The sequence below is a fragment of the Stigmatopora nigra genome, chromosome 12 (assembly GCF_051989575.1).
Source record: "Stigmatopora nigra isolate UIUO_SnigA chromosome 12, RoL_Snig_1.1, whole genome shotgun sequence".
Taxonomy (NCBI): Eukaryota; Metazoa; Chordata; class Actinopteri; order Syngnathiformes; family Syngnathidae; genus Stigmatopora; species Stigmatopora nigra.
In genome coordinates, this window is record NC_135519.1 from 5,203,407 (window position 1) to 5,227,129 (window position 23,723).

The 23,723-nt window shown below is 39.8% G+C and overlaps 1 protein-coding gene and 1 long non-coding RNA gene across 4 annotated transcripts in view; one reads left to right on the plus strand and one right to left on the minus strand.

Annotated features, from left to right (window-relative positions):
- Positions 1-23,723, plus strand: part of LOC144205523 (uncharacterized) — a 118,825-nt gene that overhangs the window by 59,796 nt on the left and 35,306 nt on the right. Inside the window, exons 7-8 of the long non-coding RNA XR_013328115.1 lie at positions 9,014-9,156; positions 20,820-20,971. This is a non-coding gene — a long non-coding RNA (uncharacterized LOC144205523). The remainder of the gene's footprint in view (positions 1-9,013; positions 9,157-20,819; positions 20,972-23,723) is intronic.
- LOC144205517 (uncharacterized) lies at positions 394-21,762 on the minus strand. 3 transcript variants are annotated; one of them, XM_077729925.1, is made up of 16 exons: positions 21,424-21,762; positions 10,841-10,891; positions 8,834-8,937; positions 8,193-8,319; positions 8,068-8,117; positions 7,203-7,308; positions 6,756-6,890; positions 6,576-6,684; positions 6,441-6,505; positions 5,559-5,684; positions 5,384-5,475; positions 5,190-5,303; positions 4,903-5,099; positions 4,469-4,598; positions 1,251-1,444; positions 394-1,171 (listed from the first exon to the last, which is right to left on the minus strand). In XM_077729925.1, the coding sequence occupies exons 3-16, from the start codon at positions 8,900-8,902 to the stop codon at positions 937-939; spliced, it is 1,749 nt and encodes a 582-aa protein (XP_077586051.1). In that variant the 5' UTR covers positions 8,903-8,937; positions 10,841-10,891; positions 21,424-21,762; the 3' UTR covers positions 394-936. The 3 variants fall into 3 exon arrangements, with proteins under 3 accessions (XP_077586051.1, XP_077586052.1, XP_077586050.1); XM_077729926.1 differs by having other exon boundaries at positions 6,441-6,502; positions 10,812-10,891; positions 21,424-21,761; XM_077729924.1 differs by having other exon boundaries at positions 10,812-10,891; positions 21,424-21,761.

Here is a 23,723-nt window from a genome sequence, read left to right on the forward strand (position 1 = left end):
GTTTTACGGCCTCGGGCTCTTTTGGACCCCAAGTAGTCTTGGTCTGAGACCGGTACTGTTTGCACTGTCAGGCTTGCACGATCCACTGGTTGTTAACGAGGGAGAACGAAACTGAAATGAGGCATTTCTGCAACCAGGGCTTTATTCCCACAGCCCGATGGTTTGCATTACAACATACAAAAGGCTAAACGTGACTCAACTCCCAAAGAAAACCATCCGTGTGTGTCCTACAACGAGAATAAGGGAGGTGCAGCATTCAGGCATGTATGTAACTACGTTTCATGTTCCTGAGATTTCCAGGAGTTCCCCGGCGCCGCAGCAAGCATTTATTGTTCCACCCTTAGGAATATAATCGGACAGATCTGACACTCTGACAAGCATGCGCCTCAGAAATCTGTGACACTAAGGACTTGTATTATTTTATTCTTAATTCATAGCTCTCTCAAGTGTCATTAAGTTGCAAAATGATAGCCAATGGAATAGTGAATGGATATTAGTGCCATTGGTAATGATGAAGAGTGAGTACAAATACGTTCAGATATGGATTGGGTCAATTTGATGGAAAACTTCAAACAAAGATGTTGGAATGAAGGCATTTTGAACAAATTCTTACATGTTTTTGTCTAGCAACTAGTGACATTTTCACATTCATAGTCTGTCTGTCATACCTTTCATTTAATAGAGCCTGTGATACAAGCCATATCTCAGTCTAACATCATCATCATCATACAATGTTTACAGTTGAAAAACATTAGAAGAAATTATACCGAGCACTGTGAATTTACCATATACCTCTAACAATTATAAATTATGAACACCACAAAAGAATGAACCAAAAAATTACTCTAAAGAACATTAATACATGATAATTTCTCCATCATTTCCGTCAATGTTTAATCTTTTTCTTTGTGTCCATTCCATGAACCCCCATTGCCATCAGATGGCCATTATCTTGCGGAGTGATGGCGTTTCCATGGCGATCACATCTCTTTCCGCTTGCAGAGGATTAGCTTTAACCATGTGCTGCAGAACAAGTGGGGGTTGGTGTGAAGCCAGGGTCGTAGGGGTCTGCCGGAGCACAATCATTTGAGCGCTGCTTAGATGGAGTAGAAGCTCACTCAGTTCTTCTTCTGTTGAGTTGACCACCGGCGATCCATTCACCTCGACGAGTCTACATACATATTTAAAGCATTTTCATCAATATTTTACCTTCCTTGACTTTCATGAATCTGGACTACTTCTTGCAATACCTGTCATCCACACATAGTTGAGAGTTTTCCACCTTTATCACCACTAAGCCAAGGCCTTCTGTGTAACGGCATGTGAAGCCATAGCACCCATCAGGTCCACGTTGTTCCTGGAAGACCAGTAACATGGCAGGAGACTGTGGTGACACAAGCTGGCTCAGGCTTCCAATGGTCACATTCTTTCTCTGGGTACTCTCCTGGATGTAGAAAATAATGTCAGTCTTCCTCATCAACATGTACAAATATCATATAATATAAATACAATGACAGAAATGCACTGTTTTAGTCTCAATCAATATTTGATCAAATGTGTTAACCACTGATCAGCAAAGCATCCCCATTTCCCCTGGAATTGCAAGTTCTAGAAATAATCATATCGTTTAAAAATCAATTAATGCTTCTCTTATATTTGATAGTGTACGTTTATTGAGGTTATATGTGCATAATTGTAATTAATTGAAGAAAACTTTCATTTGGAATTTCCTTTTCATTGAAACATTCAATAAAAGCTTCCTTGCATGCTACAAATAAAAGTAAAGGTAGGTTATAAAGCTTAATTTTAAGGAAGACAGACATTTTTGGGGTTTGTTTTGATTCCTCAACGGACTGTAGCTGTTTACTTGCGTCTATATCCTGACAATAGGATACATATGGTCACACTTTCAAAATCATTTAAAATAAGTGCATATACAGTCCTTTAAATCACATCGTCACATGTAAACGTCGTTAAAAACTTGCGGCATACGTCTGTCATATATGTAATTTCCTCGGCTACGCAACTCCTAGAAGGGAGACTATTACAGATACCGCTGTGGCGAGGTCCCCGGAAGATAAGACTGAGTGTGCGTCAAAGCTTGCAGACCACCAAGACGTGATGATTAGCGTTTGAGGACATCACACCACAAGTAGCTTGTGGGGATCAGAAATAACTTGTGAGTCTGACCGCTGAATTCCTCAGTTCCCTTATCCAGCTTCTTGGCGTCCTACCCCCGCCCTTTCTCTGTTAGGCGTGTGAATGCTTTGCAGCAATTGATGTCGCTTCGCCAAGGGCAGGGGTCAAAACAAAAGCTTCTCTCGCCTCAGACATGGGAGCCAGACAGGATGTATCCACAGAAATGCATCTGAATCTCCTTGAGAAGTACTAGCCAAGAGCATCGTTTTCTCTTAGTTGCCCTCAATGTTGGACGCATGCCGAAAGACGGTGGGATTTTTTTTTTCATGTTCATCCGCATGATTCGATCAAACACTTAACCCAGAGAGGGCAGCCACAGGCCACATGAACTCAAGATGATATAGAAGAGATTGAAATATTACTAAAGGCAGGCATTAATGAAAAATGATTTGCCTAAGTCGATAATTACAATACCACTACTTGAGAAAAATGTGGTATTGTTCCTCTGCCATCAACAGTAAAATGATATAGTTTGATGTAGTATGACGAATCAAATCTTGCAATAGACCGGCAAATATGATGACAGATGTGGGGTTGATTTTCACCAGTTAATGCATGTACAAACTGGTTAGAAAATAAATATTCACCATAGACTGTTTACAGGACAGGTGTCAAACTCAAGGTCCGTGGCCCCTATCTGGCCCACCACAACATTTTGTGTGGCCCATGAAATTAATTTGACTCCATGATTATTGCCATAAGAGAATGTTAAGATGGTCCTTAACTAGAGATCAAGAACTGTAGACATTATTTAATTGCTCAGTTGGTTGAAGTTTGACCAGACTTGCAGAACATTGACTTTTTCACCCACACAAACTTTTCCCAATTCAACACCTTGACCAGAACACACGAGGTTCCACCGTAACGCCATTAAACCGAGGCACATGCAAGCCCACACGTCTTCTTTTCAAAGCAAAAGTCCACGAGCAAACCGTGACACGCCAAGCCGTTATTCTTTCAATTTCCCCTCCTTAAGAGTCTGTCTGAAGTTTTTTTTTGTCCGAGCTAAGACGCTTATTTAAAATCATTTCCGCTATTTGTTGTGCTTCCCCTCCGCCCTTCGCACTCTTTCCCCCTTGTTTCTCTTTCCCTTCCCTCTCGGCTGCTTTATTGATGCTCGCCAGTTGCGAGCGATCCTTAGAGATTAGACGGCCAATGATGAAATATTTCCTTATTGTCTGCAATGCCGGGCAGCCTACGAGAGCAAATACAGGGCGGTCTGCTCCTTATTAGAGCAGTGGCTCCATCAGTTCCCAGGCTGCTCCTCAGTCCTGACCTGTGTGTTAACTCTGATTAGGTCATATGATAAACATTAACGCTGCCGCTTTTCCCACAAGCTCGGCACCTAAAAAAGCGCGGCCTCGGGGCAGCAACGTGACACGGGGCACCATTCAAAGCCCAAGCCGCGTGTGTCCTTTCATGGCACCTCGTTAGGCCTTCTCCGGCGGGATAAAAGGCCCCACATTAAAAAAGAAGTGGGCTCCTCCGGGGATAGATGGAGATAGTTTTACACATCCCGACCTATTTCTCCATTGCCCTTTCCCCGCCGCCTTTTGTCGTGCGCATTCCATTGTCGGTATGGTCACAGGCTCTCGGGTGTCAGTGCTAAAACAACATTTTCTCAGATGAGGTGCATGACCATACCAGGACTTGCGTGCCCACTTCCAACCAATGACGGAAGAGGAGCTAATGTGCTTCTGTGTTGTCACTCGGGAGAACGGTTGGCTAGGATCAAAGATGATGGCCATGATAGGGTCACTGACCTTGACACCAGGAAGTCATTTATACTTTCCTATGTCACGCATCTATTGTTACTAATAGAACAATATACAAGAATCTCACAGTGATAAACTAGAATGGCTGTCAATCCAGTACTGATCTGTTTTCTTCTGATAAGTAGAGCATAGAATAAGACACTCTAAAAGAAAAGACATTCCATAATTGGTTCTAGATACATAAAGGGACAGACGACACTATTACCATGTGCACCCTACCAGAAAGAATCTTGTTCCATAAACAGAATGTGACCACCTTTGACCGAGACATTAAAATGTTCATTTGCTTTTACTGCTTGGTGGCAATAAAAATACACCCTGAACTGATTTTGTGGAATTCAGTATATATTTAGCAATCAAAACATAATTATTCCCACACTAAAGCATTCTTTCACATACCAAGTGGTATTTTCTCAAGCTGTCGGCTAAAATTGTTTTAGTGTCAACATTATGCCATTTAATACCAGTCTCATACGTCATCTAGGGTAAAGTACCTTAATGTAACTGTCCTGCAAGGCATTCTGGAAATTCGCCACCTGTCGGTTGAGATGTACCATAGAGATTTCCTCTTTAAACACCTGGCAGTTTAGCTTCATCTTCTCCAAAAGACGAACATCAAGCTGTCTGGATGGAGAGACAAAATGTCACTGCATTATAAGGCGTAAACTTTAATTTAATGATGCAATCAGCACGCCAGTATTTAAATAATTTCTCTACAGAAATAGCAATTCGAACCAAACCAAGTTATCTTAAAGGAGGCATAAATGCTTCTCTCCTAGTAGCGCTTATTTTAGTTTGATCTGATTAAGTGGCCAATAAACAGTAATATGCCCTAAATGTCTATTTAAAATATATTGCTGCAAAATACTATATAATATAATAGTATACTACTGGTTTATAGTGAGAGTCAGCAAAAAAGACATTTTACTTGTTCCTGTGGGCTGCAGAGTTGTTGATATGACCTCGGAGGGTCTGTAGACTTTGTCTCTTGTCGGTCAATCTTCTGTGGAGGACTTCCAGTTTCTGCTCCAGCTCGGTTGAGCCCAGCATTTCTAAATTCCCATCTCCATCTGAGTTCTTTAACTCAGAGCAGAAAGCCACCAGGCCAAGGTGCAGCTCTTGTACCTTTGATGGCATGAGAAGACAATCACTGCAGAGTATGCTGAAAGATTATAGCACCATTGCAACACACATGGCTTTTAGACCAGCTCTAACCTGGAGGATGACATTTTGTAAAGACTCCACCTGCAGGTTCAGCTCCCTGATTCTGTCCTCCTTTTGTATTCTAGCCGAGCTGTTGGCATCTGGGCTAGTCTGGGAGTTTGGATTCTGCAGTTAAAATCATTTAATTATTATCCCTTTTATAAATTTGGTTTTGTTTTAAAAACAACAACAATTATCAGCCTTACTCTTTTACACAAATGCAGCTCCAGCTGCCTGTCAGATGGGGATGTCAGCAGACTCCCAATCAGCTGATCCTGTGAGAGCTCAGCCGTGGAATCTGGAAATAAAAGCAGATGTGCACATGATGTCTTCATGCCGTTGAGTTTAACTGCAATGCGTTGTGCGCTCTTTTTGCGGTACCTTTCTGCTCTTTCAGTGAAAAAAGGCTTCTGTCATCTGCCATGCCCAGCATTCTCAGGCATGAGTCCATAATTTTGCCAACTGTTGTTTCTTTGGGGGTTCTGAGGTGCACTATTCGCTCTGATGCTACAACACATGACCCCGTTAATGTTAGCAGGCAATATATTGACGTATAGGTCCTCGTCATAGTAGTCATTTACACCTATAATATGACTCAACACGTATATTTTCAGAATGTGGGAGGAAGCCAGTATATTCGGGGAACTCCAACACGTATGCAAACTCCACACAAGACGGCCAAACCCGAGATTTGAACTCAAGCTTCATTGTGAGGCAGACGTGCTAACCACCAAACCACTCTATTGCCTCCTATAATTATAATTTAACTAAATAATATTGTCCTCCCAAATCATGTAACCACATTGAATGCAACAACATTTTTCTCGTCAACTCCATACAAATTGGAATTCTATATCATATCCGGAACAATATCCCGTTCGGAAAATTTTAATGTGCACTGCTTAAAAATAGGAATATGGTAAAAGTCAAGTTGACAGGGATTCTCAAATAAAAGTTTCTTGAAGCGGTAGTCAAGAGGAATGAAAAACAAAATGAATGATAGTTTACATTGTTGGTTTTTACTTTGAAACTAATTGAGTAGTAAAGATGTCTTAAATGTTGTACGTTGTATGCTGAGACATATATTTTAAAAAAAGTTGTGATTCTCGGAAAACTAGCGTTGGCACTTGGTAAACAAGATGGCTTTTTGGCCGTTATGTGGGCAATACTTAACTAATATAAATGTTTCCCAGTTCTGTTGGAATTTTCTCAGATTTGCAGCATTTTCCTTCTCAATTTCATCAGACGACTTTTCCTACTTACCGTTAATGGTGACCTCGATCAAATGTGAATTTCTCTGTGTCTTGACGTTTTGGCTGTTTTGTCTGCTATTGGAAGAAAAAAAACAACAACATCATAGAGTCTGGTTCAAAATGAAAATGGACATAGTGATTGCACCTGATCTTAAGAGATGGTCTGCTCATGCTCAGACAGTTTACATGTGGAGAGGACTTGGATTTGACCATTGGCGTAAGACTTTCTTCGGCGTGGTTAAATCCAAAAGATCCTACCAGAAAGCAAACAATCTAGGTGACTTTAAAAGTTTTTAACATTTATTCTGGAGTCTTGAAAGCATACCAAAAGAATTGGGTGGATGTAACTCATTATAAACAGCAGAGAGGAGCTGCTCCTTGTCTTTTAATGTGTTGATGTGGAGGGTGTCCAGGACATTGACATTTATGGAGGCGATGTCAGCTCCACACAAATTTGCCTCTGTAAGACATACGGTCTTGGGTCAGTGCATTTAAATACATTTCACAATTGGAGAAAATACGCCTACGCTATAAATGCCCAAATGTTGTAAATCTACCACACCTGAGCTCTATGAAGACATTACAATCATGTGTCAGACTAGTTGTAAAATTGCCTGTCTAAACCTGAATACATGAATTTTTTATCCTTGGTTTTATTTCAAATAACTGAATAACACATCATCTGCTGTGCTCATAAACATTAAAATGTCTGGCTTCGTTATGCTGCCTCTGGACTGTGAGGGGCGGCAGACTGCCGAGGCATACGTCTTACCTTGGATGAAAGGGAGACATTTTTGCAATCCGATGCTAGCGAACCACTGGCAAGTCTCATTTGTGTTTCGCTCCCTCAGAGGTTTGGCCTCCTGCCTGTCGGCCGACTAGAGGGCAAGGAAGAGAGCGTTCGTACCTGCCATTCATGATTCATTTTCTTTACAATCTGCAAATAACGTGAACAAATTTATAATGATGGTAGAATTTTATTGTCCCACTCGATGGCTGTTTTGCTCTTTGCGTTTGTGGTGACTGAAGTAGTTTGATGAAAAATAACTATGTATCAACATCACACTTCAAAAGCATCTGGAGCTTTTTGCTGCAGAGTAAAATATTTGTTTGATATGAGAATCAGGAAACATGAGCTCCACAATAGTTCAGCCTTTACTTTTAGGTATTTGCATCTGGATCTAATACAAACTTTGAGAGAATGCAATATTTTTCACCGAAACATGCTTTCATCATTAGTTTTGGAGCAGGTTGACAAATGTGAATATGTCTATTTTACAGTGCTATCTTTTGGATAAATGTTGCCTGTTTTTTTTTTTTGTTTTTTACAGATGAAAAACCCTTATTTACAATTTGAATCTTTGATAAACCACAGGCAAGTGTTGATCGTGACTTTAGATAATCATTGCTGGGAGATATTTCAAATTAGTTTGTATACATGTTGCTAAGTAAGCCGACAATCTTACTCTACAAAATCCAAGACACTAACACTGAAATCCTGAGGTTATTTTCAGAGCCATTGCTTTGACAGCTCTAGAGATCTGGGAAATATAAACAGAGCATAATCTGCAATTGCAGTAGATCTGGGTCATGTGCTGATGGCACCCTGAAGGCTTTGCTTTGATGGTACACACTACCTTCTCTGGGAGGTTTCCATTTTCTTCCTTACTTTTGACAACACATGATGCTAAAGGAAAACAGTGTGACAGTTAGATTTGGTCTTATTCATTTGCCATTATTAAAAAAACCACTAATCACCCACCTACGGTTATACGCCGTTGCCGTGGAGACGTATTGCCTTGTTGATGGTCTGAGGTTTGGGTTATTGTGTGAAAACTGGCACACCCACTTTGTGTTTCTCCTAAACTGCAGGAGCGAGTCAGGGGCCTCTAGAAGATTATCGGGAAAAGAGCAAGTATCATCAATTTAACAGCAAGGGTTGTAGAGACTTGTCGACGTTACAACACCACCATGACACTAAAAGTGCAACGTTGATCAATTGCTAATACTTTTAGCTTCAGGGAAAGGTTGAGCCACATACATAAAATGAGTGCGGAGAATTGGGATTAATAGTCTGTAACTGTAAATCAACAGTCATCAATTTGTTAAGTGTGCGGAAAACTGTTTGAAAACGTTCTCGGTCCATTGCTGACGTCGACTTTCATCACGAGTTTTGACTTGAAAGGAGATTAAAGTAGCACCACCCTTTTTTACGGCCAGTAATATATTTACCATCACGGTAATAGTGCACAGTAAGAGTCTTAGTTAGCTAATTAGGATGTTTCTGGGGAATGTCCAGACTCTGTAGATACCTTTTAAGTATGTTAGAGGTACATGTGTGTGTGTCTGAACAGTGAGCATGTGACATTATGGTTAAAGAGATGCACTGCTTGGCCTTCTTACCCTCTGGTGTGTAAATGCATCCATTGTGGGAGCCTGGGCTGGGGGCCGAACATTAGCAATCTTCAGCATGTCTGAGCAGCTGACATCACTTTTGCTCAAATCATCTATAAAGACAAAAATGGTAAATGCATCCTGGTTTTGTGGTATCAGTTTGGTAATTTTATAATGCTTTTTTCGCAGGTCGTCACAGTTGTACATCACTAATAGACATGGCATGATGGAGTTGCTTGGGAACAAGCCAAGGTCAATTTCTACCAGTTGATGACGTGCTTTTTTGACAACTCAAATTCCTTCCCAGAGAAATGCACATTCTTGGTCAGCAAGTAAGTTCCATTTTTGTCTGCTATCATAACAAACCAAGTATATGGCTTTTGTTCCATAAGCATAAAAACTCATTCAAGCAAAACTTCTTAACTGCAATGAGGCAGTACAATTTGTATTTTGACCTGAATTTTCTGACAAATAATATATGTCCTTAGAATATTTTTATGGCTTCTTTTCACAAGACGGCAATCAACGAATTTTACACCGCATTTCATTTTTTTTTCCTTCTGATCGAGAAGGTGCAAATCCAACTTAGCAGAGTAGCCTTTCAAATTGTTTACCAGAACACATAAATCAGTCTGATTTATGGACCGCATGTTTTTCATTCCAGGTTTTCTTTTTCTGAAAGGTTAGCTTGACGTAGATAGGAGCTGCGGTTAGCATCAGATAAGCGAGTTAATGGGTTTATGTGTGTCGGCAAAGGAATCCGATGTGGGTCCAGGGGAGACAACAGGAAGAGGAGGAGGAAGGGGGGCGAGTTAGATGGCACTCTTCACCACCTGGATCGCGAGAATTTTGTGAAACACCCTTTAATATCTTCCTGGATACCTTTTTCTTTCACCGAGAATTGCAGAATGATCTTAAGATGGAGCCAACCAATGGAGAGTAGTTATACACCCATAGCCCTACCACAGTGTTTCACAGACTTCACACAGACTATCTTCACTGAAACCAAATAAAACAAGAGGACTGAACATTTTGGGCCGGCTCAGCGACAGAGATTGTTGTTGCCTTATAGGGAAATTAGCAGTAGAGGGGAGATGGACTTTCCAGCCTAAGGAGGCCCTGTCAGGACATGTCAAAGCTGGAGTGAACTCTCACACCCAAACGGGTTCGCAGCAGCAGTGCATCTTTACTCAATGCCAATAGTACACACAAAGACATTAAGCAATCAGTTGTGTCTGCCAGATATTCAAATACTTCCTGTGAATGGCAGACATAAGAGGCCTGACCTGGATCAGCACCAGATTTTACAAGATCACACAAAAGATACCCAACTCCTACATAATGGTTATGCACCTGAATTGTGTAAAAATAATCATCACCTGCATGTATACAATACAAAATCATCTTGCAAACAAGCGCCTAGTAAAGACTGTATATTGTAAATTGTAATTATTTGTGTATACAGCACATATTAGTGCTGTAATAATGATCAATGTAGAGTACAACAATAACAGCATTCAAAGAGATATTAAGAAAATAAAATTTTAGAGAGGTGTTCACATTTCCCTACAGTACGTTAGGATTTAAGCGACTATTTCCGATCCTAAATCAGCAGTATCCCATTTTAGCGGATGTATGCGATGGCTCTATTTCAATATTTTTGCCCTCAAGCGCTCATTGAGTGACAAGTCAGGGAGGAGAGCATGCTGAGTCACAAGAACTCAAAACCTGGGAACCATGGATTCAGCCAAGCACTGGGACTACATGCACAATAGCCAAAATGGGATTCAAACAAAGGGGAACTTCGGCAACTCCCAAAGGAAACGTTCGAGGCACTGTAGCGATGTCTCATAATGACTGCAATTTCATCTGAATGGGGAACGCAGCTCAACAGCTGGATGATGTCGAATATCATCTGGTGCCGTTTACCTCGCGTCTCTCGTTCCAAATGGAAACAGACCTTTTAAATTTGAATACAAATACTTACTTTGTACATGTGTCTGAAGAAAAACTCACCCAAGTTGAGCTCAGTAAACGGCAAAAGTTTTATTCCGCTGTTGAAGCTACCTGAAACACAGAAATATGACAGAAATTTAAGCTATATTTGAACTAAACCCGCTCCTTTTATCACTAATATTAGTATTAGTTATGTTCTTCGGGGAATCAATCTACAAGTCATGTCTCTAATGGTTGTAACCTCAACCTTTCCACCATCTGCTACCCGACATCTGCTCTGCTTGTAGCTGTGTTCATAGAACAAAGAAGCTTAGAGTCTGGTGCTGTCATATTTTTATTTTTTCTCGGTAATCAGCAACTTTCGAAAATTTGAACATCAATACATAACCTTTTTTTAATTAGCATCATCATCTCACAGTGAAATTCATTCTATGCATTGTTCACTGAGAGTTAACCAAAAAAAGCTACTAATGTAGTAGTGATACTACATGTTCTGCATGACTGCAAAATACCACAACGCTGTATATCATTGGTAGTGACGGTCACAAGTAGCAACGTGTTATACTACAAATCATTTTTTCTGAATGTTAATTGGCTAAGCCTCTAACAAAAAGTCAAATGTGTACCGTTTCCATGCACACTCTGTGCTGTTGTATGTTTAATAATTATAACAAACATGCAACTTGAATATTTCCTCTACTTTAAAACTCACGTTTCTGGGGCAGTAAGGGAAGTGGAGCCACTTGATAAACACGAGACAATGATTTTGACTTTTCTTCATCTTTCAACATCTCCCTTTCTTCTACCAACGGATCATCATTGCCCTCTTCAGAATCTGTTGATTTCTCAACAATTTTTTCAGTGTCTGTCAATCCAAACATGGCCTCTTCTGCCTCCACATTCTCCTCAAAGTCTCTAGCAGAAAAACTACTTTCACTCTCTGCAATGTAAACCATGCTTTCGTCTGAATTCATATCAAAGAACTGATCATCATCGATAACATCCGATGGAGTGGGTGGAATTAAATTGATCTCACAATGTGCCAAGAGGCTCCCAGAAGCTGGGGTGCTGTTATCAGCACTTCCAAATAAGAACTGTTCCTCTTCGTCATCGTCATCTCCATTCTCTTCACAACTGCTTGAAGAGCAGATATGTCTTGCTTGAGGTTGAAGAGGTAGAGAAGACAAATGTTGCAGTCGTTTCTTCATCAGAGACCTCGGACAGGTCGACGCCGAGCTGACGGAGCGACCCATGTTGATTCCCGGGTTCACAGGCTGTTCTTCAGAAAGACTGAAACCTGTGTTAACTATTCCCAGATCCTCCACTGTGATGTGGATAGTCTCCTTATCACACACTGGTAAAGATATTTTCTTTTCCTGTTTCTGCAAATGATTTTCCTCTCCATTTTGCAAACGGGCACAACAGAAGAAGCTACGAAAAAGATGTCGTGTTCTCCTGAGGAAGCAACAAGTATGACCTTTGTTGGAGTTCGAATCTGGACTTTCCATGACAACGGCTACCGTACAATCAACTGGTTTCCTACCATGTTATCAAAATGCTGTGTAAAATCACAACCCTGCACATTAGGATGTTTTGTGAAATCAGGCATCTGCAACGCAAACACTGATTTGCAAAATGAGTTGCTAAGGGAACGAGGGTAAACGTTTGTACATTGTGTGCCAGGTGAGCACTTGAAATTGAGAATCTAATCAGTGTCCTTTGATATGTTAATCAGGACAATGTGGATGTCTCTTTCATAAACATGTAAAGTGCAGAAACATATTATCGTAAACATATATTTTTAAAATTTACAAAAATACAGGCCTTTTACAAAATAATACCATTGGGTTTTGCATTGAGATTTAAATTGTTGTTCTGTTTTTTGCTACACATTTGAATCGTTTGAAGTGAAATTGTATTATCCTGTTTGGATCTGATGGGATTAATCTTATCATTATTACTACAACAACCTAGTGTTTAGTATCCTGGTGAGTTACCTATTGGGACCTTTGCTAAGTGTTTGGAAATAAGTGATAATATGGGCAGACGGATGATTTGCTGTACAGCCCCTATGACTTCAGCTTTCACATGCCTAGTCCTGCTGTCTGCTGCATGATAAGTCATCCAGGACCAATGCTAAAATTTATTTTGCCACACCACCCACAATGGAGTTTCTAAGAAAAGATCATATCTTTGCTTTTCTCCAAATTTGCGTAGACACCTTCTCTCTACCTGTAAACCTAATAGTGTATACTATTTTGTAAAACAATATAAGACGTAAGGGAGAGTTATTTATTTCATCCAGGTACTTTCAGTCAGATACCAGCATTATTCCTCAGACTGGGTGGCTTCCCTCCCATAACATCTCTGAGGCTGATGGGAAACTATGTGGGTTCATTTACCTCCCATTAAAATTTACCACAGCAAAGCAAAGAAGCTAAAAAACAGCATTGTGCTCAAAGCACAATTGGCATGGTGAAGAATGTTGCAGCCAGTATACAGATTAAAGCTGTTTATGACATATTAGGTGGTTAGAAATCCATTGTATATGAAGGAATCGTGAGTGAAAGTTCCCTGATATTACTTCCAATCAATACCACATCCCCAGCAAATGGGGTCAGTAGAGAGCAAGCTTACAGCACTGACAATTACACAAAACATAAACCAGAGACGACCGAGTCTCTGAACCACCTCCTCTGGTATTCACAAACCTGGATAGAGTTAAACCACACAAGTGCTTTTCATTCACAGCTCTTTAAAACCAGCCTTCATGATATCTTGATCCACTATTTGAAAGTATATCAACTTTTGTCATAATCATTTTTACATGTTGTTTCAAGCTACAAGGAAACCAATTCCCTCTATGAAGCCATATAAAGTAATTTTGGGGACTTTTGTCAATGTAATACTGTATGTTAAACAGATGAATTTTGAAAACATTCAAAGGCTGAAAACAATTATGTACTAAAGTTATGGTATTGAATTCTTACATATATAAATTCTCCATAATACAGATTTTTTTTAACGACAAAAACAGATCCTAGTGATACCGTTGAGACCAATGGCAGACGTTAGGACTCCTCCATTATTTAAAGGACCTGAGCACTTTCATTTCATCTGTTGCTCTTGGTCATTTAGCAATATAGATTTGGCCGGGGTGGCACCATCATGTGATGTTTATCCCCCCAAATAGCTCACCTTTACTAGGGGTGTTATTAGGTTAGGTTAAGTTAAGTTAGAACTTTATCCCGTACTCAGAAAATTTCTTGGTTGCAGTAGCAAGACAGACACAAGACACATAAGAAATTGTAGACCTAGGTAAGAGAGAAAATGGCGAATTGGACTAATATGTGGATAATATCTACTGGTCTTGAGTTTATTTGAAATTGCATGATGTACCAAAGTGACAAATTTTGAAAAACCTATGATAAATGCTTAGAGACAGACACAACAGACACAACAGACACGGTGAATGTAACACAGCTGCTTTTGCCTGGGGCCAATTCTAGGAGACATGAGTGAGACAGACATAGAAAGCCATTAGTTTCCACTCCCACAGGTACGATGTACATTTCAAACTATTCCAATCATTTGTGTTTAACTCAGCCTCAGTGGGATTTGTTTGATTCCCTCCTTGGATTCTGCCTTAGTAGCCATTGTGGCACTTGCCGAACCGCTCTAAATGCTTAAACACATATACAAGAGTCTTCTTTTATTTTGACTGAGTCTGGATGGCACCCAGAAAACCATTCAGCCAACATCAACACTCTTAAAGCTTAACGTGAAGCACACACTCATCTTTTGCAATGTTTCACAATCATGTTCTACATTTCCTGTTACGTTCAAGCTTTGCCGTCCCATCAAGCTCCAGAAAGTTCGACCACATATGCGGCAAACATGACTTTGCTTTGGATATTCCAAACTTTGACTTGACTCTGTTCCATTCATAACACCCGTTCTTCTTTGAACATCTCTTCCGGTATTCCACCATCAAATCCGACGTGGAAGTCCGACTTCCAGAGAATGCCAGATATTTGCAGCTTCCCTTGTGGCTGACATTTAATAGCATGAGAAAAGAAGCTTGGTGGAGAGAAGAAGAGGGCAGTGACCTTGAGAACTCGTGGGTTGAACTTTCCCCTCTATTCCCCCACCAGTACTCCACTCCCTAATCAATTACTGTTGGCAGTCAGGAGACCACCAATGATTAGCGGGAGCGAGGCAGACGTGGTTTGGGGGCTTGAAGTGTGAGGAGGGGGCACCAAAGTGGGGGTTAAGGGTGGAGTGAAGAAGTCTCTCAAACCGCTTTGATCTAAACTAGCATGGGAAAAGCAAAATATTTAAATTGGCCTTTTTTTTATTATCAGTGAAAATAAAATGAAGACATTTTACTGTAATCTTGACGTAGACATGGAAATGCCAAATAATGTTTACTGGAGTACAGGAGACATACCAATTATCAGTTGATTTGAAGAATTTTCAGTCTGTGAGAATGAGAGCTGTTCTCACGGTCTCAGTGTTGCTACTGAGATCAACAAAATCACTTGTTTTAGATTGGCTGATTGTCTTCCTTGGATCTAAGTGATTGATGTTTAATTGGATGAGAGGAACTCTTCCACCACACCCATTGACGACTATTTTCCTCTTGGCATTTACCTTTCTTTCCTCCACTTTCAAACTTTTTTCTGTTGCTTCTCACCATTAACTTTCTAAGTTTATCTGTTTTATGGAGCCAGGTCACCAACCAGCCATCCCAAATGTCATCATTTGTCCACTCGTGTTTCATGGCCAGAGGCAAAAGAGCACAAATAGTTTATATTTGAGTGGGTGAGCAAGATATACACAGACGGACAGATTAAATAAAGCAAGATAAAAGGCGGCCGAAACACTGTAAATACAAGGGATGTGATCCAAAACGAGACGTAACTGACTATGCGCAACACCTAGAAACCTGCCATGCTTCCGCCGAGCCCTCCGCGGCTCATTTTTCTCTTAATGGTATCATGAGCGCCGCTAAACACCCGTCTCTACTTTTCCCATGGGAACACCGTTTTGTGACATTGCCAAGCACTCTGATAAAGTTATCTGACTTTGCTCATGTTCCCCTTTCCGGATATGCCCTGTTGAGACTAGCTGTGAGAAGATAATGTTAAATCAAATTATGTTTTATCTGTCAATTCGGAGCCAAGGCCGATTATCGTCACCGCTTGTCACCAAGCAACGACGGCTGGACTCTTCCTCGGGGAAGTTTTGGAATGCGATGCGTGGTATTGTTTGTCGGGGGCAGGTTTGTGTTTTGTCATGGGATGTTTTTCACAGGAAGACAAGGGGTGGTCAATGCGATGCCTCATCGAGCAGGCACCTCAAAGCTCCTGTCACGAAAGTTTAGAATGGGCAAGATCAAGGACAAAGGCTTCCGAGTGGCAACTCGTCCGTTTGAGGTCTCTGAAGAGATGCAAAGAAATCAGTGCAAATTAATTTTAACACTCGGTGAAAAGACAGATTAGTGCCGAGACGCTGGCACAAAGGGTGTTAAATTCACTGAGCAGCACGCTTGACAACAGGCCAGACCTGGGACACATTAGCCTCAGCTGCCAACAGTGACCTATTTTCTCCAAAGACGAGGAAGGATTTCTAGCATCTTCTATTGTGCGCAAAGCACACCACTGAGAGCTCATCTACATTCCCCCGTTTTGGGCAGCATGCCCCTTTGATGCCGCCCCTAAGATTTTAATTAAGTGTGTCAGGTGATTAGATGGCCCATATTGATCTGGGGGGCAGATGTTTCAAGAGCCAAGCAGAGCAAATAGCTTTGTAAAGAATACAAACACGGCCGTAACTATTGTGGTGGAGACTTTTAGTGGCAGACCCCATCTCTCTCTCTCTTCAAACGAGCGGGAAAAGTGATTTCAGATTCAATTATCATCTTTGGGAGAGGAAATAGTGAGCAGATGGCAACAGTGTTCTCGGGCCTCAACACGATCGGTGCTGTTGTGAGACGTCTTTTCTTTGAGACAAATTTACCGTAGCCTCATGAGTTTTCATTCAAGTGTTAACACGACACAGTAGGAAGAACAGTAAAAAAAAATTAGCTTACCTATTTGTTCTGAAAGTGGATAGATGTAGTATGTTCTCATTTCAAGAAAAGCTAATGGATTATTACTTTGTTTTATGATGATTCAGTTCAGGTGCTTCATAATTAAGTCATTTTAATTAGACTTCACGTCTCTTTCAATCTTAAAAATCTATCTAAATTGTTATCTTATCTTATCTCAATTCATAAAATTTAATTACATCAAATATTTTCAATCAAATTACACTATGGGTGATTGAGAGAATTCATCACTTGGAAATGCAAGAGGATCAAAACAAACATTACATTTATTTCAGCTAATAGATTTGTTTTTGGAATGATATTAGAAGTATAAGGACTCCCTGTTAACTGAAATAATGGCGACATTATTGAATACCGAGAATGAATCAATGCATTGCTACACTTTGGAGGTTTTCAGATGGCAGCAGTAGTAAAGCTCTAGTGTATCTTGAAGTCATGTTCCGTAATTTTTTTGGCAGTCACTGACCAACTTTCACAGCACATAAATAATATATAGTACGTACGACTTTCACAATATCCTTAAACACAATGTTATTTTTGTTTTGAGCTAGGAGTTTTCTTTGAGGGCAGTACTATTACATCTGGCAAGGCACTGCTCAATGCACTCAGAACAAGCTGGTGTTAGTGTTGGACCAATAATCTTTGGGACGAATAAATCATTTTGGTGTCATTTTGGGGTTTCTAATTTATATAATTTGCGGTAAAGTCATTTACGCAACTTGCTTGTTGAGTGACACCACATATAAAAAATGATGTTATGTGTTTTTGGTGATGAAATGTGTGCTCTTTTTGTCCTGGGGTTCATCATAGTAATGCTAAGACAATTAAATGGGGGGGATAAAATGTATGGACACTCACTGTAGAACATTTTCATTAAATCTTCCTTAAATATTATTTTTATTTGAATATGTGGAGATTGGTTATTTTAATTAGACCATTAATTCCCTCATTGCTGAACCAGAGGCGTTTCCAACTCCAGTTCCTGATAAAATTGCCAAGCACAGCCATGTTTTTAGCGTGAGTAGGATTTGTATGTACAATCACGTCACACCCTCTTTGCCTTATCCCAGGCTTGAATTGAATGGAATGCATTGGAATCTAATGGCAGACAGGAAGTCCTTATTGTACTAGTGCAGAGATCCCAGAGCCAGACAGCATACAGGAGCGATGTCACCCCTGGCCGGCCCAGGCATATCTTTGTGCTTGCTCACTGCTCAACAAAGAAGCAAATAAACACTGTTACCCTCATCGGTCTTTAACTGTCATTTCAATTAGGCAGCGTCGTGATGGAAATCCGTTGCCTGTGTTTTTCCCAGCCACGCCGTTACCTCTGACCCTCATGGCTCGTGCCTGAGGTGATTTTCTTTATTAGTCCATGGGGTCACTATTTAGCCCCGTAGCCATCAGTAGCGGGCTTAAATCTGCAGAGTCAACACTCTGCCTTCCTGACTGTTAGCTGTATTAACACACTGAGGCCTCACAGCCCTTCCACTCCCACTCCCCAAACATCCTCCCTAAGGCCAGATAACATCTCTGTCCCATCCATTCACCAGGCAAAACCAAAGCCCGTCCTGTGAAGGGTGGAATTCCGTGAGGTCTAATCATTGTCATTACCAAACCATCAAGGTTTAAGTTACACAAGTTTTGGAAATTTCAAGGGTGTCAACAGTGCAACAGGTTGTCTGATGTTGCTTTAATATGCAGGGGATCAACCTGATGTAATTAAGTGTACTACACAATGTAGTGATATGCAGATGGACCTGGATGTCTTGTACTTGGTTTTCCTTTTATTCTGAATAGTACTACAAAGGAAGTGGGTTTACCAAGTGGAATATTTTCCAAGTAACCAAACTTCTGGCGCTGAAACTGTTGCATGTTTTGTTACTGTAAATCATGTTGTTGTTTATTTAGCATCCTCAAAGTCGTGTCCATTGCGGTTTCACTTCGAAATGTGTTCCTGCTTGGCTTTTATTCGCATTTTTCTCAACATATTCCATCAATTCTATGACAGATACCAGTAGAGAGCAATGGTAATTACACAGGGGCATAAATCTGCTCCAAAATAAAATGGACTGTTATAATTCATACAAATAGAAAGTCTTATAAAAAAAGGACAGTCCGTTTTTGTTGAGTTTCATCTTATTGTCACTGCCAAAAATGCAAGAAGTGCACTTTTCATCTTAATGGTGTATTATTTTATCCAAACCATTATAATACATATGAAAACAATCCCAAAAAGCCCAACATTCCCAGAACCACTACAAGTCACAATTTCCCAAATGTTCTTTTCAAACTAAGACTGTATTAAACAAATTAATATATAGTATTTATTTATATGTGGGTGAACTGATTGATTTTCTCATATAATCAGTATCTGAAAAGTTCAATAATGACTTAATCAACATTTTTTTTGCCCCTCTAGCCCTACCCATCCAATAAGTGGAATGTCCCCCATAAAATGTAGTGTTCTGAGTAGCCCCCACCACTCCACCTTAACCCATTTGGCTATCTGAATTCTATCTCATAGATCTTAGCTCCACAAAACCTAGTCAATTTAAGTAAGATGATGCCTTGTTGGTGGTGGTCTCTAAAGAGAAGGGAGTACAATGGATCAAATACCAATGCTGATGCTTTGAACCATTGTTGGCATTTCGCATGCCTAAATGCCAGTGATTGAACCCCTCCTATCGAAGTGAAAGTGACCCTTTTTAAAAAGACTTTGACCTTTAAAACATCTACTAAAGTAAAAAAAAAAGTGTATATATTACCGTCCATATTGGTGCAATACTCTGATTATAAATTCCTCTACAGGAGTGCTGCTTTGAACCCGTTAATGGGTCGTTTTTACTCTAGAAAATGAAATGAGTTATTTTTACTTACATTGGAAAAAAAACCCTACTACCAATCTTTCTGTGTTTAGAATCAAGTTTTTGTAGTTCCTTTGTCTTCCTCCCTTGCCTCTCTTGACCCATTAAAAGCATTGGCCTTGAAATATGAGTTATCCACAGGGAGCTCGAATAGAAGTACGTTCAGGACAAAAGCTTGGCACATTAGCCACACAGTCGCTGAAGAAAGCATCCATTTCGTAATGGAGTTTTGCAATACAACATGAAAAACCCACTTAAACTCGATATTTCCAAGACGCAATTTGGATCGCCTATTTCCACATAGTACAGTATTTCGGAGAAGAGGGGTAGAAGAATTTGAACCTTTGATATTAATCTCTATCTACTTGGTAAAGACAGTGATGACAGAGGAGTTGATCACTCGCTAAGGGTGGAGCCCATGCATATTTGTCTGCAGTTCTACAGTAAATGTTGCCGTCTCCACCCAAACTCTAACCACCGCACATTCTCTTTCCCTGAGCTGTCTGCAGACCTATTGCACACAGTGCATGTGCCATGTTTCTATCAAACATTTCCATAAGACATGACCACAAAGAGACTGTGTAATGAGAAAATCACATTTCGTATTTTCTGGATTATAAATTGCACTTTTTCATAGTTTGGCTGGGCCTGCATCTTTTATTCAGGAACAACTTATATATGTCAAATGGTATTTATTGGCTCACCATTTATTGTGTAAACATGACCAAAAAAAAAAAAAACAGGAGCTTTAAGGCACTCTTGGTTTGGGATTAAAAAGCAATGCAAAAAAAGTTGCGGTATTTTATAGATTTTTCGTGTTTCTTCCTAAATTATGTGATGTTATATCTGTCTTGGTGAGGCTGTACCTAGAATGCATTTCATTCCACCTGTTCACACTTGTTGTAATGCAATTATCATTGTTAAAAATATATACCATGCCAAACTAATTATGATATAAAAAATAATGACTTATAGTTGTTTGATCTCATTTAAGTTGTATTTGTTTTTATTTCCATTTATCATTTTCGAATGCCTCAACTTGTTTTTTAATTCATTACAGAAATCAGGAATGTTGAATAAACTCCGGAATTGAAGGAAAGAAGATTTGAGACTTGAGTAAAGCGGACATTACTGGAAATGAAGTAACCAAAACTGGGAGGGAGCTCAAATGGAGAATGGGATGCTACTACACCAAAGAAATGATCACATGGGGTGAGTAGACTTTTACCCATATATGTGAGTAGAGAGAAATATGTTCAGCAAGTGTGAACAAGGACGAATATGAGAGCACCTGTTTTGTCCTGGCAAAAGTAACCACAAATGCTTAATGGATCATGTTCTGCTGGGAGCCGAGATAACTTAACAATGTGACTCAAATCCTTTTGTGCCGCTTTTCTGATTGGGAAAGCATGGCAGTTTGGCTTCATGCACCAAAACACTTTCCCAGTGTAGCAAACCTCATGCCAGGACTGAGTTACTCTCGCCCAGAACATCTTATCACAAAATCACTGTAAAATTACCGGTATGCGGTTTGTAATCATCTTCATTTGACAAATATGAAACGGCTTGTGCAATTCTCCCAACCATGCTGTCTACCATTCAATCCAAATCAACCCTCCCAACCTGTAACATAATAAACAACATTGAAAAATAAGCCAACTTACCTTAACATGAGCAGCATTTATTATTATTATTATTATTCCTTGTTGGGGATGCATGCACTCTTTCATGAGAAAAGTAACACACTGATGTATGATAAGGGCATGAACGCAAGGCTGGCTGACTGACAGCAAAAGGATTAAGCAGAATTAACCGTGTCCAGATGCAGACGACATGCATTCAAACACGCTGACACACTGCTCTAGAAATTGAACAGCGTGACCCCGACCTTTAGGTGGTCATCCCTGCGTGGTACCTGGTTATATATTCTCAAGTGAGTTGGATCTCCACAAACCAAAACATACTAGTATATGAAAATGCAGTGTGGATCCGTACAACTGCGCCAGCATGACAGGTCCTGCACATGTGCTGCTTTGTTTTCGATTTGTTGTTTAAAGCTGATTATAGAAGGCCAGATGGGCCTCAGTGCTATGGCACCCTCCTGCTCACGCACACACATCTGTATGGTTGGGTAACAAAGAGAGGCAAACTGGGTCACCTCTTACTTATGCCAGATTGAATTTTTGTGAAGAATTTTGTAATCAGTATGTTTACTATTTCCGCTTCATCGTAACTACGCTCTAATTAGATCTTAGAGTTTTAGGGTCAAGGTATTACAGGAATGCAATAATCACCATGAGAAAATGACATTTATTCATAAATAAAATAGAATGAAAGATATTTTTTAAATAAAGCTGCATTCATAAAGATAGGAGCATTTTAATTGACAGTGTATTTAAATATGATATCACTTAAACACCAGTGCTCAGGAAAATTGGCTTTTTTACCCCCCGCGGCTTAATTTCAATGTTATTAATTCATATTAAAACTTTGGTGGCACCCATTCATTTCCTAGCCTGGCAGACTTTTGGAAATTTCTATCCCAGTCATATGAATTATTATGTTTTTTGACATAATTTTGGATGATCAGATCTCAATTCATGAAGAAATTCATGAGGACTTTTGGGAAACTCCAATGGCTTCAGATATTTTCCCTTACATTACACTGTACCTAGCTAAAGTTGTGGTATTTCCTGTGAAAGCCGAAAAAAATGAAACAGTTTAATGCATTTACCGCAGTTTTAAATGCAGCTCTGCTCCTGGGATGTGTTCCTCCCAGCCGTAACATTCTCCAGTGACCCTCCAAACGTTCCATAATTCATCTGAGGGATTGCAGTGGTCAATTAACACTGTACTGATAGATCCTGGTGGATTGAATAGTTAAATATATAACTGAAAGAAATAAACCCAAAACCACCGTTTCACACAGACCGAAGCAATAATAACACAAAGTCGAAACCTTGTACAATGAAAAATACTTTGTAGGCCCAAAACTATAACAGCAGCTATTGTGCTAGTAGTTTGACAAGCCCTCTCTTCAGAAAAGACATTTCATTACAACCAATAGAGCCTCAATCATGTGTGAAATTTGCAGTTGAAATAGCCCCGCTATCGTATCTATGATCAGAAGCGTAATGTTAATAGGAGGCCCCTCTTCAATCTGACTCTTTGTGCTCTGGTTCCCACTTACAGTATCAGAGTTCAATTTTCTATTTTCTTTTTTAATCAAGACAGGCCTCTCAGTGATTAACGTCGGGCCGGCCCATGGCATTGGCAACAATATGTTTCCTCAAGATTAGAACCAAACCTATTCTTTCTCTATTGAAGCAAAGTAAAATCAGTTAAACAGCACTGTGATTTTTTTGGGGGGGCTATTTTTCTTCAATCCTTCATTCCGGAAGACAATGGGAGGGCCTGCTTATTTTAGAGAATTCAAAAGGAAAGCATTTTTACCAGTAAAACATGGTTTTGAAAGAACAGCGGAAGTGCCACTTACATGTGACACCGATGTAAATCAGTCAAAAGTTTTCTTTCTTTGTCACAAACAGTCTGAGGAGAATCTATAAGTATGCTCAATCTTTTCTATTTTAATGTGTCTGTTACCATGAAAAATCTCTTGTTTTGGAATAAAATTTATACGTCGCCCTTTTATAGGGTGCTCTTTTAACTCACTGGCTACCATTGATGGTCCTCGCTTTAAGGGATAGATAATTATTTATGTATATATTTATTTTTTAATACATAATCTAGATGCTTTATGTTTTCTATGACTGTTTAACCTCACGGTCCACCGTAAAGTGGTTAAGTTATTTCATTTTTTAAAATTTTATTTTTCCTTGGCAGAGCCCAGCTCGTGATTTAGGTCTTGACCACAACATAATGAATGAAATTGATATTGTTGCTGGTGATTTAATAACTTTTATTATCAAGTCTTTTTTTTTCAGTGTCCACGTTGCACGTTATT